General features: G+C 47.5%; 1 protein-coding gene across 2 annotated transcripts in view; it reads right to left on the bottom strand.

The window, feature by feature from the left end:
• LOC125940140 (uncharacterized) overlaps positions 1-19,714 on the bottom strand; it is a 70,316-nt gene that overhangs the window by 7,169 nt on the left and 43,433 nt on the right. The window contains exon 3 of one of the 2 annotated variants that reach the window (XM_049655855.1): positions 3,373-7,208. The exons of the other annotated variant lie outside the window; for it this stretch is intronic. Coding sequence (XP_049511812.1) covers positions 4,137-7,208 — 3,072 coding nt within the window. The 3' untranslated portion in view covers positions 3,373-4,136. Of the gene's footprint in view, positions 1-3,372; positions 7,209-19,714 lie in introns of those variants that run through there. 2 annotated transcript variants of the gene reach the window in all.

The following is a 19,714-nucleotide window of genomic DNA, read 5'->3' as shown; positions in this document are numbered from 1 at the left end:
ACTGTTTTAAAGTAAAAAATTTGGACAGCCCAGAAATAAAATAAGTGTTTATTCAAGGAGTTCTGAACATAATACTGTTTATTACCCAATACATATATACAATATATCTCTAGTCTACTTTGATAAGAGGAGTACCATGAGTGCTGTAATCTGTCCCTATATTTGAATTCCACAAAGTGAATTTACTATGCAGAAAGTTCCGCACATTACAAATAGGTTAGACACAACTGATTTAATCAATGATTTTATCTAATATTGACGCGAAATAAGTTGGCACGTGGTGACACTGGCCCCTTGAGGCGAGAACGACGAAGTTCGTGGTTGCGCGCGCGCTCTCCGAGGTCCAGCCATTATTAAAGGCTGACGTGTTTTTTTGACTATCTGTTGCTGGTGAACTATTCTAGCTGTACTAGCTGGGTGACATTTCTGGTGGAGGTGTTGTGTTTTCCAGCACGTTCGATGAACATCTCACCCGACTACGAAGTGTCCTTACCGCAATACGCAAGGCAAACCTCACCATCAAGCCTGAAAAATGTTACTTTGGCTTCCGGGAACTCAAGTTTTTAGGCCACGTGGTCAGCTCCCAAGGAGTACGACCAGACCCAGAAAAGCTCGCTGCCGTTGCCGAGTTTCCTCACCCTAAAGACAAGAAGGCTGTTCAGCGGTTCCTGGGCCTCTGCGCTTACTACCGCCGTTTCGTTGAAGGCTTCTCGAGGATTGCTGAACCTCTCACGAGACTGACGCGACAAGATGTGCCCTTTGCGTGGACGGAAGACCAAGAGCTGGCCTTCGCCGAATTGCGCAAACGCCTTCAATCCGCTCCAGTGCTGGCGCATTTTGATGACACCGCGCCAACTGAAATTCACACAGACGCAAGCAACGTAGGACTCGGGGCTATTCTGGTTCAATGGCAAGACGGCGCAGAACGTGTAATTGCGTACGCGAGCCGTAGTCTCACAAAAGCAGAAGCTAATTATTCGACCACCGAAAAAGAATGTTTAGCAGTCGTGTGGGCCATCAACAAGTTCCGACCTTACTTATACGGCCGGCCATTTCGAGCGATCAGTGACCACCATTCGCTCTGCTGGCTTGCCAATCTACGAGACCCGTCAGGTCGCCTCGCTCGTTGGAGCCTCCGCCTCCAGGAATACGACATGACTGTTGTCTACAGATCGGGCCGTAAGCATAGCGACGCTGACTGCTTGTCACGTTCTCCTATTCCCTTGACATCCTCCGACTTGGAGCTAGATTTGCCGTTTCTTGGTGTCGTCGACGTGGTGCGCATGGCTGACTACCAACGTGCAGACTCTGAACTGCTTCCAGTCATCCGATATCTCGAGGGAGCTGACGTTGTTGTCCCACGCCCACTTTCACGAGGATTGACATCGTACTGCCTGTGGAACGATGTCCTGTACAAGAAAAATTTCGAGAACAGCCAAGAAACGTTCCTTCTCGTTGTTCCGACGGCGCTGCGCGAGGAAGTTTTACAGGTGTGTCACGACGATCCCTGTGCCGGCCACTTAGGCTTCGCGAGGACATTAGCGCGCATACAGCGGAAATACTATTGGCCACACCTATTTTCGTCGGTTCAGCGCTATGTGCGAACGTGCCGTGACTGTCAGAGGCGTAAAGTCCCACCCGTCAAGCCTGCCAGCCTCCTTCAGCCTTTGGATCCGCCTCCGGCGCCGTTCCAGCAAGTGGGAATGGACCTTCTTGGTCCGTTCCCCACGTCTTCCTTGCAAAACAAGTGGATAATCGTGGCAACCGATTATTTAACTCGCTATGCGGAGACAAAAGCTGTGCCGCGGGGAACTGCTGCTGAAGTCGCCAGCTTCTTCGTCCACAACATCGTGCTTCGTCACGGTGCACCCGCTGTGCTCATTACTGATCGCGGTGCAGCGTTTACAGCGGAGTTGTTGCAACAAGTCGTCACGCTGACGCATACTGACCACCGAAGGACCACAGCCTATCATCCCCAGACTAACGGCTTAACAGAGCGCCTGAACAGAACATTGGCCGACATGCTATCCATGTACATTGATGTGGAACACAAGACATGGGATGAAATTTTGCCATACGTGACGTTTGCTTACAATACCGCTGTGCAGGAAACCACCGAGTTTACACCATTCGAGCTCGTTTACGGACGTCGCGTTACAACTCCCTTAGACGCCATGCTCCCGGTAGACCACGGAGCCACAAGTAATGACACCACTGAGGAGTTCGTCGAGAAAGCGGAGGAAGCTCGCCAGCTTGCTCGGAATCGCATCCGCACCCAGCAGAATACCGACGCCTGCCGTTACAACCGGACCCGACGGAACGTCCAGTACTCACCAGGCGACCGCGTGTGGGTGTGGACACCTATCCGACACCGTGGGCTCTCGGAGAAATTGTTGCGCCGCTATTTCGGCCCCTACGAAGTTGTACGCCGCTTCAGTGATGTGAACTATGAGGTGGTGCCTCAAAGCTCTGATCCTAGTTCGAACCGATGCCGTCCCCGTGCTGAAGTCGTCCACGTAGTACGGATGAAGCCGTACTACGCACGCGAGGGATAAGCAACCCTCACAAACCGCTTCAGCACTGTGTACATTCGTGTATGTTTTTTTTTTCTTTCCATGTTGGCACTCTTGCCCATATTGCTCGCCCCATGCCCTTGAAGCGACCGGGTCGGTCGCTTTTGAGAGGGGAGCAATGACGCGAAATAAGTTGGCACGTGGTGACACTGGCCCCTTGAGGCGAGAACGACGAAGTTCGTGGTTGCGCGCGCGCTCTCCGAGGTCCAGCCATTATTAAAGGCTGACGTGTTTTTTTTGCCTATCTGTTGCTGGTGACCTATTCTAGCTGTACTAGCTGGGTGACAATATCACGTAATTTATTATAATTGAAATATTGTGTGAAATGTTTATATGTGTAGCATCCAGTGAACACGTTACTCTTCGAGCGCCACCTCGCAACAGACAATCTTCTAACAGATGGAGTATTGACCCTGCTCCCGTAGTTTGCCAGCCGAATTGTTCCAGAAAAAAGCGGGTAGCCAAAATATGTTGATCTTTTCACTGTAGGAGAATGCTGGTGTCGCTGTATATGGGTTGAGAGCGCGAGGAATTGCTGACGTTTCATCGTTTAGCTTTGAATAGGAGGCTGTATTGAAATACTTTGCGCGCACATCATGCGTAAGACTTCCGATTTCTTCGATGTACAAATTTTCTGGCGCATGAAAATATTCCAGCAGATTAGGCAAAATTCGTGCTCGGTTCGTGGTTAACGCTTCTTAAATTAATGGACGCTCATATGTTCAGTTTTCTACAAAATGCATAATTACCTGATAATTAGAAAGTACACCACAATTATTTGGCACAATATTGAACTCCACTTTATTTTTCAGAAATTTCTGAGATATTACATTTCGCTGTTTCAACAATATTTTCTACCACAGTACATTCAGATACATTTTAAGAATTTCTAGCGTAGTACAGTCAGCTAAAGCTAAATGTAGCGCCAGATTAAAAAAAAAATAGCTTCCCGATGCGAACCCTTTATTCGTATTATTTTTTAAAAGGCTAAACAAATAGCCATCTTACACTGCTTTCTGAGAATCAAAACTGACTAGCAAATTGTGAAGTGCTCAATCCTAGATCATTTGGCTCAATCCTAAATGTTCTGCTGAAAAGATTCAGTATCACTAATACAATCACACAAAATGCAGGACTTTTTTTACTAAAACTCGACAATTCTGTTGCTTATTAAATGGTAATCGGAAGATTGCTGAATAACGCGAAGCATCTCGCTAAAAATCCACTTTCTAATTTACAGACATACATTGTACAAAGCTGAGTTGTGCGAGTGAACTGTCCTCTGAACGCACGCTAAAAGCTGAACTAGATTCTATCACTTCTCTGCAGCCTGGTGGCTTTTGTATTTCTCATGTCTCCTGGTCAGCAACGTCAATGGCTGCGTCTTTCGGTATTCCAGGTGAGCCTCCCATAACTATAGGCTTCAAACCTTATGCCACTAGTTGGTGATGGCCCTCTTGAAACAGGGCTCTCATCCCGCTCTTTGAATTACTGAAGAAAATTCGCCAATGTCTACACGAGTCCGTCCTCTTCGACTGGTGCAGCTTCAACGGCTGCAGTACCCTACTGATTAGCTGTTCCTTGGGGATCATGGGCTGCGTGACTCTCGGCTTCATATACCCAGGCTGCGCCCGCTTGAACTAGTGCCTCTTGGTCTGCGGCGGCCTCTTGGTCAGCCTCAATACCAACCGCAAGATCTTGAACTACAACTGCACCAGCATTGTCAGCTTCTACTTGAACGGCGACAGCCTGATTTCCAGCTTCGTTATTGCCGAATAGGTTCTCATCTAGAAGGCCTGGGCGATTTTCAGCCCCACCTTGAATAACCACATCTGCGCCCTGAATCTCGGCTGCATCCACTTGATGGTCACCTGATAGAATCCCAACTTCTTCGTCGAAGGGTCCCCCCACTCCAACTTCAAGGACTTCGGCATACGGTATAGCAAATGCGTCATCATCGGCTACGCCCTCTTGACCGATGACTTCCTGACCCTCGGGAACAACCTCTCGGCCAGCTGCCGCTTCGTCCCAAACAGGGACGACGACCTCTTGCGCCACGCCAGCCGCTATATCCGCGTGTGCGGCACCACCCAATGCTGCAATTCGTCTTGATTCCTCTTCCAAATATTGACTGCGGAGTTTTTGGTCCTTGCATGTCCGGCGAAACCTTACCGTGGCCGCACGTGGCAACCAAAGATGGTCCGAGCTGACTGGCGGGAGTCTACGTGATGATTCACGCAATTTAATATCGAACGAGCTCAGATAGGTTGAAATTCTTTGCACGGACTCTACATCAAGTTTGTGGAACCCGGCCTTCTTCGTTGGGTGGGCTGGTGTCGGGCGCTCACCTTTGTAGACTGTGGCGCGCTTTAGTATGTTCTTTTTCACAGACAAACGCGCCTCTCGCACCTTCAGAGTGGCGTCTTGAAAAGAACAATCTGCCTCTTTTGCTACCAAATCGTCAACCTTTGGGTATTTTGTCGCCGCTTCTACGGCCCAAGCACTCGATTGGCCACCTAGCCTCTCGCTGGGTACTAGGCCACCTCCGTGGGGAGCTTCTTTATGTCTTGTGATGGCTGCCACTCCCATGTTGATCATCAGGAGGTTTCTCCGCAGTAGCTTCCTGATGCCTTTGACAGGTTTCTGGCAGGGTGGCTTGCCTACAGTTAGCTCGAATTCTGTCAGAGTGTAACATCCTGAAAGCATCTCAGGCAGCTCTCTAATGAACGTCTCATTATCGTGTTGTATGTGCATTTCAAGCTCTCGTAGGCCTCGGTTTTGAGTACACATGTGCCGTAAGTAGGCCAGGACGCTAGGTGTTTGAAGGAAACCTGAGATCCTGACTTTTGAGATATTAATGTTGACAGCCAGGGCTTCGAGCAACACCTTCCATATCTCTTCTGACGACTCATATGGGAGCTCTACCGTCACAGTACTGAGACCCTGGGATAGAATAATGAGCTTTGATAAACACACAGCGGCGCAGTCATCTATGGCTATAGTTGTCGTCAATGAAAACACATCTATATTATGCGTCCCATAGTCCGCCAACAAGCTGAGAAGATGACCATATGTATCCTGATCCCATTGAAAGTTGTGGCTGAAGTCAAGCTCGATTCTACGGAATACCACGTGCTTCCACATAAGTTGCAACAGTGCTTGCGCTTCTTCTGGATAATAAACTTTTGATATCCAGGCGTGCCCATCATTGCTTGCTTCTGGTCCAAATTCTGGCTTTGATGTGTCAACAAGGGGAGTGTTTTTCACAATGTAATCTAACACATCAAATTGTGATACCATTGGCCCCTCGCTTTCGCCCAGCGCTAACCATGGGCGCAGGGCTCCCAATTTAAGTTCCCAGAGTGTCTTGTTCCTGTTGAGTACGCGCTTCACTAGCGCAAGTGCCAGGTCACACCTCAGATATGCCTCAGTTAGGTCTAGCTCCCTCATCTCAGTGTTTGTTGCCAAAGCGTCGCCAAGAGCTTCAATGACGGGAAGTGTGAAGTGGGAGTTTGGTAGTCTCAACACTTTCAGCTTAGACTTTCTTATGGCTGTTGCAAACTGTTGGATAATTTGCATATCTTCAAGCACTCGTAGATTCCTCAAGTCAAGAGAAATGATCAGGTGCCTGATTGAAGAGCTAGGATTCAGGGTACCACAGAGCCCCTCCAAAGTTCCAATGTCTGTACGGTTGCTTACTTCTAGGTGGGTGAGGTGAATGCTTGACGCCATGGCACCCAAGAAGTCTTTTAGACCATACGTTAGTTTAATACTAAGTCTCTTAAGGTTTCCTTTCGATTTACTTAACATAGTTAAGGCCTCATCGTGTAAGTCAAGGTCCTGATTCGTTTCCATGATTAGCCGGACATCTTCAAGCTTATCGTTTCCGACAATTAGAGCAACTAAGCTTTTTAGCAGCGTCGTAGAAAAGATGCAGCGACAGAACTGCAGAGTTCTCAGTGAATGATTGCTGCTAATGACCGCTGCAATTTGTTGCTCATCGTAATTATCCCTAAGGAGGCGAAGCCCGAAAAAACACAGTTCACGAAGAGTATTGATGCCTTGAAACATGGTAACGAAAGACACTCTTAGTGTATCACCAAAGATCCCGTGAATATTTGGTAGACGATTCAAGCCAACACCTATCCGTGCGGTAACAAGTTTTCCTGCAACTGTCATCATCTCCATGAGACAAATGTTCCTCACGGGCTCAGTAACGAGGGGATGTCCCATCGATATACTATCTATACAGCGGTGTCTTTCCAAAAGCCAGAGTAAGAACGTCAGAGCCTCCATGATTGCGGGATCATATTCAGTGGCTGCGTTTTCTCCGTACATAACACCATCAAAGTGTTGCAGGTTAAAGCACTGCCGCTCGTTCTCAACTATTTCGTAACCCACGACTTCAAGGAGGGAGCAGGCTTTTTCTTGGTGGCCCAACAGCCAGCACGCCGTTATGTCATTGTGGTTGCAGGTAGGATTTCTAACGACGTCTGTAGGCCAAAACGGGTCATCTCTCCTGAGTCGTTCGGCCAGACGACCCAATATTTTGGCAGCAGCGCGTTCATCTTGGTAGTATCTGGGATGTACGAGCCACATTCGCCTTGAAAATTCTATTGTCTCGGGAAGATATTTCTGCAAAAAGAAAGCAAACGAATGCATTATGAATGGTCAGAATTTTTAGGCCGATGAGGATGGCTTGTGGGCAGAAAGTGCGTTTTGTTGAACATGGCCTGTTTGCACCAAGCACTGGAATGTGTGGTGGGTTTATTTATCCGTCACTGCAATAAAATAGCGAATAGTATATTGCGAAGTCGTTTTAACAATAGAGGTGGTTAATTGCCAGTTCTGCCAAAACTTTGCGAAAGAGTGCTCAACCTAAATTTTAACAGTTAGGTGAAAGCAAACGTTCATTCTGGCTCACACTGTACTTGGCAAGTTTGAGCATAATTGAAATAAAGAAGAGTTATCAATATTTTAACTCTTGTCTCACCACCACCAATGTGGTGATGTTCGGGGCTTTTATGTTTAAACGCTTTATTTCATAACCTGGTAGTTGCAACGTATACTGTGGGACATAGAGCTATAACATGATTGCTCGTTTACTGAATAGATGTAAGACCGGAATAGATGCTCAGATAGTTTTTAGGAGTCCTTTTTTCAACCTTCACACAAGCACTTAAAACATAAATGGAAGGAATATTTTGCTGTTTTAGTGTAACAGAGTAAAAACGCCTGACCTATACAAAACACATGCCCCCTAGTTTACAACTTTTGTAAGTCAGACCAGGCAAAGAAGTTCTTCAGATACGTTGGAGTCAACAATAGCTTTAGTGAACCATTACCTTGCAAGTGCAAAAACGAGTACGTTCTTAATGTCAAGGGCAAATTCTTTTTTCTTTACACGTTGCAGCAGGCACCTGGTTACGTTTTCTTGCGCCATTCTTTAGGATCGTGAAGCAATGGTTCTTAGGTCAGGTAGCATGCAGAGCCTCCTCATCTATTATTCCATCTCAGATTTTCTACGCAAGCAAGCCATTCTAGTGCGCGTTCAATTGTCGCTGGAGCCCCCACATGCTTTGTGCAGTCCTTGCACTGTACTGTAGAGTAACGTGAAGTGCTGCAGAATATTTCACAGTAATTAAGGAGTAAAAACAGCGCGAATTACAGAAAAAAAGCAGAGACGACGTACCCCAACCAGCCCAGTTTAACACACTTCTGCTGTACTGTTATGAATAAGAGCGAAAGCGCAGACGATGTTTAAAATATAACAGATTAGACTGCTAGTCAAGCTTCCGTCGGAAGGCGGTTTGAAATTGACTGCGTGCTGTTCTATGAACGAAAACCCCACGTGACGGGAAAATTGCTCGCAATAATATGTACATATGCTGTCGAAACGGTGATGGAGAAAACAGCCCGCGTTGGGAAAGATACATTTTCACTTGATATTAGTCGATGATGATGATGATATATGTTGTTTTATGGCGCAAGGGCCAGCTATGGCGAAAGAGCGCCAAGGCGTAGTGTACTGAGTGAGCAATGGTGTGAATGATAGTGGGTAGGTGTAGGGTGGCTGTAAAGGGGCCTAAAATCCTGCGCACTAAAGGTGCGTAAAAGACAAAGTTGATAAGATCATGACAGTGACGTGATAGGATCGCAATGAATATAATTATGTAACATAACATAGTATAAAAAGTTATAGGCGACACAAGGCACTACTGCCTCACAGAGACCCTTAGAAGCAAGGGCCTGGAGGAGAGTGCATTTCAAATATGCTGTCGCAGCAGCGTCCTCTGGAAGAGGATGCCGCTACGAATCTCTCGGGCGAAGAACTTGCAAAATGTCGATGTCGTTTAAAAAGGCTAAAACTGAATCGTGCTGAAATACCGGGTCATTATGTAAAAACATCGCTGGGTGAAGGGGTATATTCTCTCTATAGGCTTGAACAAAGTGCTTTTTCCTTTCTGGTTCTGCTAGTGGACACTGTACTAGGATGTGAAGTACAGTAAGTGCCTCCCCACATCTGGTACAGGTCGGGGTTTCGCCTCCAGACAACAGGTAATTGTGCGTGCCGTAAGTGCGTCCTATTCTGAGCCTACAGAATAGGACATCATTTCTTCTAGATTTTGTGGTCGATGGCCAATTCCCTAAGTGAGGCTTAATTAAATGAAGTTTGTTATGGGTCTGGCTGTCCCACAAACGTTGCCAGTGGACTCGAAGTCTCTTGCGTAGATATGGCTTCATATCGGGAACAGGGTAGATAGATAGATAGATAAACTTTAATTCAAATATAGTTTTGTCTTGCCCCAATGGGGCATCGCTAATGGTCGGGGCCCCTAGTCCAGGGCTCCGCTGGCTCTTGCCATCTTCTCTGCTCTCTGGATCAGCTTGAGCTGGTCGTCGAGGGCCGAGCTGGACAGCAGTGCCTCCCATTGCTCCCTCGTGGTGTTCGTGTCATGGTGTTCTATGTTGTGTAGCGTGCACTCCCACGTAATGTGGTATAGGGTTGGTGTGGCCCCACACCACGGGCATTCGTCCCTGTAGGCTGTGGGGTGCAGGCGATGTAATATGTGTAGGTTCGTGTAAGTGCCTGTCTGGAGCCTACGCCAGGCAGCGGCATCCTCCGTCTTTAGTATTCGATGGGGTGGGGGATATCGCAAGCGACTCCCTCTGTGGTAGTTCAGGATTGCTGAATACTCGGGGTCAACTGGGTCAGGGTCATCTGCAGTCGGCGTGATGAGTGCTCGGTTATATGCAAATTCTCGAGCTGCTCTGTCGGCATACAGGTTACCCGTGATGGCAGCGTGACCCGGTATCCAAATGATGGTTATGATGGTGTTGTCGTCAGTGTCCTCCTTAGGTATTTGGGCTAGGACTTGTGCCGCAGGTCTTGCGATTCTTCCCTGTAGGAAGTTGCGGCAGGCCTGCTGGGAGTCCGTGAGGATCGTCAGTGGTTTTTTACGTGTTGACCTTCGCGGATGGCTAACGCGATGGCCAGTTCTTCCGCTTCCGTGATCGTGCAGGGGCGGGTCGATGCACTGGAGGTGACGTGGCCTCGGCGGTCGCATACCATTGCCACTGCGCCCTTTTTATTCGTTCCGTACATAGCGGCGTCCGTAAAACGGGCCGTGGTATCGAACCTGAATGTTTTCTCTATGTATTGGGCCCTTGCTTTCCTCCTTCCGGAGTGTAGGTTAGGGTCCATGTTGCGTGGTATTGGGGCAATGTGATACCTGTCCTGGACGTGACGAGGTATCGTGCAGGTTTCTTGGGTTCGTGTTGTGGCTTTGAAGCCCAAAGTTTGTAGGACCTGCCGGCCCGTGTGAGTCCGCGCAAGTCTCTGTTGTTGTGAGACGTGAAGGGCTTCTGTGATTCGCTGAGGGTGTTGTGTAACCCCAGCGCCAATAATTTCTCAGTCGATGTACTCATCGGCAGGCGGAGAGCGGTCTTGAAAGCCATCCTCAAGAGCGTGTCGGCCTGTTTCGTCTCGGATTGTGTGAGATGGTAGTAGGGCAGGCTGTATGTGATTCTGCTCACCACCAGGCTTTCGACCAGTCGGAGTGTGTCCCCTTCCTTCATGCCTCTATTCTTCGATGTTACACGGGATATCATGCGTGATATCGCCTTGACACTGGTTTTGAGGAGCGTAAGGGTGTGTGTAGCACGCTGGTTAGACTGCAGCCACATGCCCAACACCCTGAGCAATGACGTTTCTGGTATGAGGCTCCCGTTGAGGTGTACCTCCATTTTTCGTGTTGGGTCTGTGGGGACTGTGTGGTTACCCCGGCCTCGCCAGACTCGTATGAGTTCAGATTTCTCGGGCGAGCATTGTAGTCCCCGTTGGCTGACGTATTCTTGGATGAGGTCAGCTGCAGTTTGCAGCCGTTCTTCTTTTTCAATAAGGGACCCTGTTGTGGTCCAGAGTGTTATGTCGTCTGCGTAGAAGGCGTGGCGGAGGCCTTCTACGTCCTGCAGTTTTCTTGCGAGGCCGATCATGGCGACATTGAAGAGCATGGGTGAGATGACTGCTCCTTGTGGTGTGCCCTTGTTGGGAGGGTGGTATACTGCAGTCTGGATCTCCCCAATCTTCAGCTCTGCCGTGCGGTGGCTTAGGAAGCTCTGAACGTACTTGTACGTTCGCTCACCGCAGTTGGTGTTGGCGAGCCCTTCTAGGATTCCTTGGTGGCTGACGTTGTCGAAAGCTCCTTTGATGTCGATTGCTAGGAGGGCATGTTCGCCGCTGCGGGGAACGTTGCTGAGGACTTCTTCCTTGATTTGCAGTAAAACGTCTTGTGTGGACAAGCCTCCGCGGAAACCAAACATGGTGTCTGGCAGGTGCTTGTTGTCTTCTAAGTGTCCCTGTAGTCTCTTGTGTATGATTTTCTCGTACACCTTGCCGAGGCAGGATGTGAGCGAGATTGGTCTCAAACCGGGGAAGAAATTGGCAATCGGGAACAGGGACGGACATAGATGTGTTTCCAGCTTTTGCGTCGATGGATGTGGCAATCTGGTCTGCCAGTACATTTCCCTCGATGTCTCGGTGTCCTGGCACCCAGCACACTACAACATGCTGCCCAGACGCATAAATATTACATATTGATGAATAAAGCGATGTTATTGGATTTTTGTGCCTTTTAAGAGATTTTAAATTTTTACTACGCCCAGTGAGTCTGTGTAGATGATTGCTTTTGCTATTTTTGATTCTTTGATATGTTTAAGAGCCGACAGTATTGCATAAGCCTCTGCTGTGAAAATGCTCGTTTGGGGGTGCAGGGCGTCGGCATCTGAAAATGATGGACCAACGGCTGCATAAGAGACGCCAGCATGAAACTTTGATGCATCGGTGTAAAATTCCGGACAGGAGTATTTATGCTGCAGTTCGAGGAACTGCATTCGAATGTGTGCAACCGGGGCGTGCTTCGTAACATGTAAAAAGGACAAATCACAGTCTACAATCTGCCACTGCCACGGTGCGACCTGTATAGTGGGTGTCAGTAGACGATGTTCGAAAAGTGGGACATCCATTTCCTCAGCCAGACTTCTCGCACGCAACGAGAAGGGCTCTCTTACTGCAGGGCGGTTATGAAAGAGGTGGGAGCTGGACAAATCATTTACGGTGGAATATGAGGGATGTTCACTGTTTGCGTTCACTCTAAAGAAATACATGAGAGCTGTGTAGGTCCTCTGCAAGTGGAGGGACCACTCATTGGATTCCACGTAAAGGCTTTCTACAGGGCTTGTCCTAAAGGCACCTGTAGACAAGGGAATACCTAGATGGTGGATGGGGTCCAGCATCTTCAACGCGGTTGGGGTGGCTGACTGATAAATTATGGCCCCGTAGTCTAGGCGTGTTCGTATGAGGCTTTTATACAAGTTTAACAGACATTTTTTGTCGATACCCCATGTAGTGTGTGACAGCACTTTTAAAATATTCATTGTTTTCATGCACTTGTTTTTAGATATTTTAGGTGTGGTATGAATGTAAGCTTTGTGTCAAGAATTATGCCTAAGAATGTATGTTCCGTTTTTACAGGTAGACTGTCCTTGCAGGTGAATGTCGGGGTCGGGGTACAGTCCTCTCTTTCGAGAAAAAAGGACGCAGGTGCTCTTTTGTGGATTTAGGCAGAACCCATTCTCGTCTGCCCATTTAGCCACCTTGTTCAGACCAAGCTGAACCTGCCGCTCACAGATGGCAAGGTTGCACGATTTAAATCCAACCTGTACATCATCGACGTACGTTGAATAAATCATGTTGCGTGGGATGCATAGACGCAAGGAATTCATTTTTATAATAAAGAGAGTGCAACTGAGCACCCCACCCTGCAGCACTCCGGTTTCCTGCACAAAAGGTCGCGATAAAGCGTTTCCAACTCGAACACGGAATGTGCGATTCAGCAGATAACTTTCAATCACATTTAGCATATTACCACGTATACCAAAGTGGGAGAGGTCTCTCAGTATTCCAAACCGCCATGTGGTGTCGTAGGCCTTTTCCATGTCTAGGAATACAGACAGAAAGAACTGTTTGTGAACAAAAGCTTCGCGTATCTGCGCCTCAATACGTATCAAATGGTCAGTGGTGGATCGACCCTCGCGAAAACCGCACTGGTATGGGTCAAGCAGTTTGTTTGATTCTAGGAAATCTAATAGGCGAGGGTTTATCATTTTTTCGAAGACTTTGCAGAGACAGCTAGTTAGTCCTATAGGCCGGTAACTCGAAACAGACGATGGATCCTTGCCCTGTTTCAGGATAGGGATCACTATATGGCCTCTTTCCAGGCAGATGGGATCTCACCGGAAGACCATACAGTGTTGTAGAGGGAAAGGAGGGTTTTCTGTGTTTCATGAGGAAGGTGCTTCAGCATTTCATATATTACACGGTCAGCTCCTGGAGCAGAATTATTGCAGCAGTTTAGTGATGCCTGTAGCTGAGCTAATCTTAATGGCTCGTTATATGCCTCGTGTTTTTTGCATTTTCGTTCCAGCTTCTGTCCTTCTATTCTGGCTTTGTATCGTTTAAATGTTTCGGAATAGTGCGATGAGCTGGACACATGTTCAAAATGTGCGCCCAGGAAGTTCGCTTGGTCTTCCAAGCTGTCGCCCTGTGTGCTTACCAAAGGGAGTGAATATGTTTGTCGTCCTTTTACCTTATTTACCCTGTTCCAGACTTTGGATTCATCTGTATACGAGTGGATACCTGAGAAAAACTTCTGCCAGCTCTCTCTTCTGGCCTGTCGGCGCGTTCTCCTGCCTTCGGACTTTACCTTCTTAAAATTCATAAGATTCTCCGCAGTAGGAGAATCACGTAGCAACCCCCACGCTTTGTTCTGTTTCTTACGAGCGTTCCTACATTCGTCGTTCCACCATGGGACACGGCGTTTGCATGCCACACCACTTATTTCAGATATGCATTTAGAGGTGGCATCAATTATGAAGGTAGTGAAATACTCAACAGCAGCATCAATTCTTAACGAAGAGATGTCAGCCCTGGAGATGCTACTAGTAAGAGTTCGAAATTTCTCCCAATCGGCTGTACCAACCTTCCATCGAGGAGCTTGTTGTGAAGACTCATTTTCTTTGGTTGTTCTAAGTAGTATTGGGAAGTGATCGCTCCCGTAAGGATTTTTGATAACTTCCCATTTAAGTTCAGAAAATAGAGACGGGGAAGCTATGCTAAGGTCAATAGAAGAAAAGGTTCTGTTTGCGATACAGTAAAACGTAGGTTCCTTCTTATTCAGGAGACACGCACCAGAGGAGAAAAGAAATTGTTCAACAAGACGACCTCGCGCATCGATACGAGAGTCGCCCCACAGACTGCTGTGCGCATTGAGATCGCCAAGAACAAGATAAGGTTCTGGCACTTCGTCTATAAAGGACTGAAATTCATGTTTGTGTAAGTGGTAATGTGGAGGTATGTAAAGCGAGCAAATGGTTATGAGTTTGTTTAGAAGAACAAGTCGAACTGGCACTGCTTCAAGGCGCGTTTGTAGCTATAAACGTTGACATGCTATGTTTTTGTGAATTACAATGGCAATGCCGCCTGATGATGCGAGATCATCATTGCGATCTTTACGAAACGTAACATACTGTCGGAGAAAGTTCGTATGTTTTGATTTTAAGTGCGTTTCCTGTACACACAGCACTTTCGGATTGTGTTGGTAAAGAAGTTCTTGGATATCGTCGAGGTTCCCAAGAAGGCCTCTTACGTTCCACTGCATAATTTTCGTGTCCATAATGAAGTTAAATTGGTGCTGTGTGTACGAAACGGAACGTGTTTTAGCCTACAGAGCCGTTTGCGGCCCTCTAATTTTGGTTTTGTTTTTTCTAGAGCGGTCCAAAGAATTTGGCCGCTCTTTAGGTGCTGGCTGCACCACCTTGCTTGAAGTAGTGTCCATAGCCTCTTGCGAAGCGCTGCACACTCGCTCTAACGAGCGATGTGTACGTCGTGTAGCCTTCGCCTCGAGGGACGAAGGCTGTGGCCTCACCAGCCCGGAGGCCGATGGGTCCTCCTTAGCCTCTGAGCTGCGATGGCTGCTGCCAGCGCTAGTGGAGGCCTCGGGTGTGGCCGATTTCGAGAAGGGCAGGGCAGCCTTAGCTGCTCCCACCATGGGGGCGGGTGGCAGTCCCCTCAGTACGCTGCGCGTGCCTTGGGCGACCGCCGGGGTCCGTCGTGATGCTGCCCCCTGTTGCACCACTTCGGAAAAAGAAGTTTTCATTCAAAATGAAGGTGAAAGACGCTGTCGTGCTTCCCGGAAACTGATGTTCTTTTTGACTTTGATAGTGATTATCTCTTTTTCTTTCTTCCGGGCTGCGCAAGATTTGGAATATGCAGGGTGGTTGCCATCGCAGTTCGCACAATGGGCCTCAGCAGTACATTCATCAGCAGAGTGATCTTTTGTAGCGCATTTCGCACAAGTTAGTTGTCCTCGGCAGCTTTGAGAGGCATGGCCAAATCTCTGACATTTGTAGCAGCGTCGTGGATTTGGAATGAAAGGTCTTACACGCAGTTTGAGGTAGCCTGTTTCTATTGCATCTGGGAGTGTGCTAGAGCCAAATGTAAGTACTATGTGTTTGGTTGGTATTTCTTTGTTGTCGCGCCTGATTTTTATGCGTTGTACATTTATAACGTTTTCTTCTTTCTATCCATTCAGGAGTTCTTCATCAGTCAAATCCATGAGGTCGTCGTCTGAAACCACACCCTTGACGGTGTTCATTGTTCGGTGTGCACTAACAGATATGGTTTTATCGCCAAATGCCACCAGGTTTGTAAGTTTCTCGTACTGCATTTTGTTTTTAACTTCAATCAGAAGGTCACCACTTGCCATCTTGGTGGCTTTGTAGCCACTTCCAATGACCTCCGTGAGACATTTTGACACTAAGAAGGGTTAGATGTTTGTCGCTTTTTTGTCAGTGTTTTCACAATGAATCACGTGGAAACGTGGGGAAATTTCAGTGGTCTTTGCGAAGAAGTTCAAGGATTCATCGGTGCGCCCTCTTTTAAAAAGAGGGCGATCAGGGAGTTTGGGGTATGAGGATGCCATACAAATTAAAATGATTTCGGCAGCGGTGCCAGCCGCCCACCGTGGAGCCCAACAAGGGGACGCGACAGGGTTGTTATGAACAAGACCTGCCAACGCCAGCTGTACACAACCACTATAACCAAATATGATATAACCAAGGTTGGCTATCTCACACAAGGTTAACCCTAGCTGCCTGGAAAATCAGAAGTTCAGAAGTGAGAAGGAGACAGGAAAGATTAAAAGTGAGAGAAAAAGACGAAGATTGAAGAGGAGGACAGGAAAAGGCAACTACCGATTTCCCCCGGGTGGGTCAGTCCGGGGGTGCCGTCTACGTGAAGCCGAGGCCAAAGGGGTGTGTTGCCTCCGCCGAGGGGCCTTAAAGGTCCAAACACCCGGCTTCGGCTCAACCCCCAGGATCCCCTTTTCCCCGGACACGGCTAAGCCACGCACGGTTAAACGTCGGAGGGTCCGACCCTCATGTGCTCGGGTCCGTGGTGTCGCAACACACTAAATGCCTGCTGACGCAGACGCCCCTGCGGGGGATATTAGTCGAAGACAATTACCAAATAACATGCACTCATTATCATATGGTGTTTGAGACAAATAAAACCGCCTATAAGTTGGATTGGAAAATGAGACAAGCCGACAGGCTTCTGCATCTGCCCGGTGGCTGTCAATTAAAAGTTAGGTTGCCGAATTGACGAAACCGTCAATTTTGCAGTGTTTCATTGAATAAGTGCTACGAGCACTGCCAGCTACTTTCGACGATACCTACAGTCAAAGTTTTATTTTAACAGCGAAGCTGTTTAAGCCAGCCGTAATTTGTGGTGCGTAGCCGTGGTAGTCATGGCCACCCAGAGGAGGGGGACACTCCTCGCCAGCTCACTGCCTTCCCAACCCCTGCCTCTCTTCTCTCCGCGGCGCGCTGAGCCAGGAGAAAAAAAAGGTGAACGCTTGCACTAGGCCACGCAAAGCTCAAGACACAGCGAAGCTGGCCGATTGATATCGAGCGGCCAGCCTCCAACGCGTTCGGCGTCGGCAAGCAGCAGCGTTCTTGGCACTGTGCCAACCTTTGTTAGCCTGCATGCGTTTGTGGCATGACAGGAACGCTGTCGCTCGTAGGCGCCGATGCGTCCAGCGCTTGTCACTCGAAATGTCGCAAAAGGGAAGGTATCTCCGAAAATGATCGCTCGAGAATACCTTCCTAGATGCGCAGTTAAGTTAAACCAAGTTAGAACCTAGCGGCAGCCAAGTTCTTACCTAGCAATAGCAGCCAGTAAGCTTCGCTGTGCCTAAGCTTTGCGCGACCGAGTGCAAACTTGCCTGATTTTTTTCCAGACTCCCAAATATACCAAGCATGTTCAAATCTGAACAATAATTACCGCACAGTCGTCATTTTTAACCGTACATGGCGCTGCTAGTAGAATAATTCCCGTGGAGACATGTAGAAGAACGGTCTATCATATTGACCGGTTGCTACAGTCCTAGTAAGGAAACAGTCAATCAGCAGTGATCCTCATACTTGCACGCCAGTTTAAACTGTCCAGTGTAATGAAAACTGAAAAAAAAACACATTCTTAATGTATCATACAAAAGTGCCCGCATAAAACGTACAAACCCTACAAGCGGGAGCACTTGATTGCTGCTATTGAAATATTGCGTGAGATTTGAAGAAGATTGAAGTTTAGTGGCTATCAAACAGTGCTGAAATTGGCGAGCACTCCAAATGTTAGTCGCAGTAGCATTATATGCAATGCTTTACTCTGATTATCACGAACAGTCAGTGAATACTTTACCTTGACATAGTGAACCAACCAAATTTGTGGCTAGCTCAAAATTGAAGGGAGAAGTGACAATAGGAATATGACTACGTGCAGTTTTAAACTATACTTGCCACGCCCTAAAACTTTAAGTGGCCGCCATTCCATCGGGGAATCTACGACACAGACACAAGCGCCTGTACGCACCACGCAGTCTGCAATGTCGCCGCTGCTGGCAGGTAATTTTTGGTAAATCATGCAATGCAGAACACGAAAAACTGTCACCGAATGCGCACCGTGCCTTCCACACGGAAACATGTGGAATAAAAATGAAACATATGGAGGAAGGGATGGTGACATGAACGTGGCTTGGTCCCTCCATTCTTGCAGAGGTGTGTAGGAATGTGGTTTGCGCACGCTAGTAGAGGCAAAGGAAAATGTTCCCTATTGGCATTGACGCTCACCTCCTCACAGCATGGCAACACAGCATTTCAACTTATACCGTTTCCTCTAAAAATGAGCCAATCTGAAAAACATTATTGCTGTGAAACGCCGCTTTCACAGGGCTTTGCAACGTACGTAGTACATGCAAAATTTTTGGACTGGACCCCGCGTGGGGTCCTTAAAACCCAGCTTTCGGAGTGTTAGCCAACACCGCTCATCAACAGGGCTGCCGGTCCGACATAAAATACACCTTCAATTCTTATTGAAGACTGTCTTTTTGGGCTAGTTCAGATCAATTTGGGTATCGTGGATTCAGGCTATATAACTTCTTTCGTATGGTAAATTAGACAATTTCAGACACTTTAGTACATGGAAGCCAGGTAAAAAGGCGTCCAGATGGAGCTGGGAACAAAATACGCGCCAAGTTAGCCGGGAGCTGTGTACGCAGCAGTAAAAATGATTAGTTATGAAAAAATAGACTAAAATGAAACCCACATACGCTTGTTGAAGACAGCGCGTGCCTGAAGAGGGAACCAGAGGATACCGTTTTATTATGGGCCCCTCCTGCAGATAATAGTCTAAAAATGTGTGCCGATCCCGAAGGTTGTGCAGCGTCATGAACAATCCGCATAGTGCAGTAATCCGCCAAACAAGAGCCTGTTATTTTTCAGGGACAACCGCTGTTGACTCGCCTTTCGCATATGTTTAAACAACGTATTAGGGACTTTGCTCCGCGTTACATAGATTTTCACCAAATGTGTCAAACCTATGAAAAGGCTACATGCATCCTGAAGATGCCGAACCAGACAAGTTCACAGAAACATGGAGGCTTGAAGCAATCAACAATGGTTGGAATGTTGCTGAAGGTAACGTTTCAACAAAACCTTGTGTTGGAAGAGCTGCTGAAAGCAGTTACTGCCCTGACGAAGACAATTTCCATCAATGAGAATTTGACTCCAGCAGCATCCCTTGTGTAAATCACAAAAAGTTGCACTTTTATAAAACAAATAGTCATAAAGGTAGACCGAGCTCAAGCACCCTAATAAATACCGCCTGTACAGAGTGTTAGTTTTTTCTAAGCAGGTATACGTACTGCCATTTGAAAGCAGCGAAAAAAAGGCAGACCGCATCTTTAAGAGACCCTTTTTATTTACAATTCGCAAGTAAAACAAGCCAACGCGAAAAGTGAATTACAACTTCGAAGCCTGAACTAGTGCGCAGACGCACATTATAAAAAGTTGGAAGGCGATTAAACCTCCAGTTGAAGTCGATGAAATAAATTCTTCCTGAGGGAGTTGGCTGTGATATAGGGGTGCAGTCACAGCGCATCACAGTTTATTGCGTCACTCCTCGCGCCAGGAGTGTTGACTCGTTTTTTACTGCCCTATCTGTGTGATCGGCCCACATTTTTGACGTA

The sequence above is a fragment of the Dermacentor silvarum genome, chromosome 9 (assembly GCF_013339745.2).
Source record: "Dermacentor silvarum isolate Dsil-2018 chromosome 9, BIME_Dsil_1.4, whole genome shotgun sequence".
Taxonomy (NCBI): Eukaryota; Metazoa; Arthropoda; class Arachnida; order Ixodida; family Ixodidae; genus Dermacentor; species Dermacentor silvarum.
This window is presented reverse-complemented; position numbering and strand designations above follow the sequence as displayed.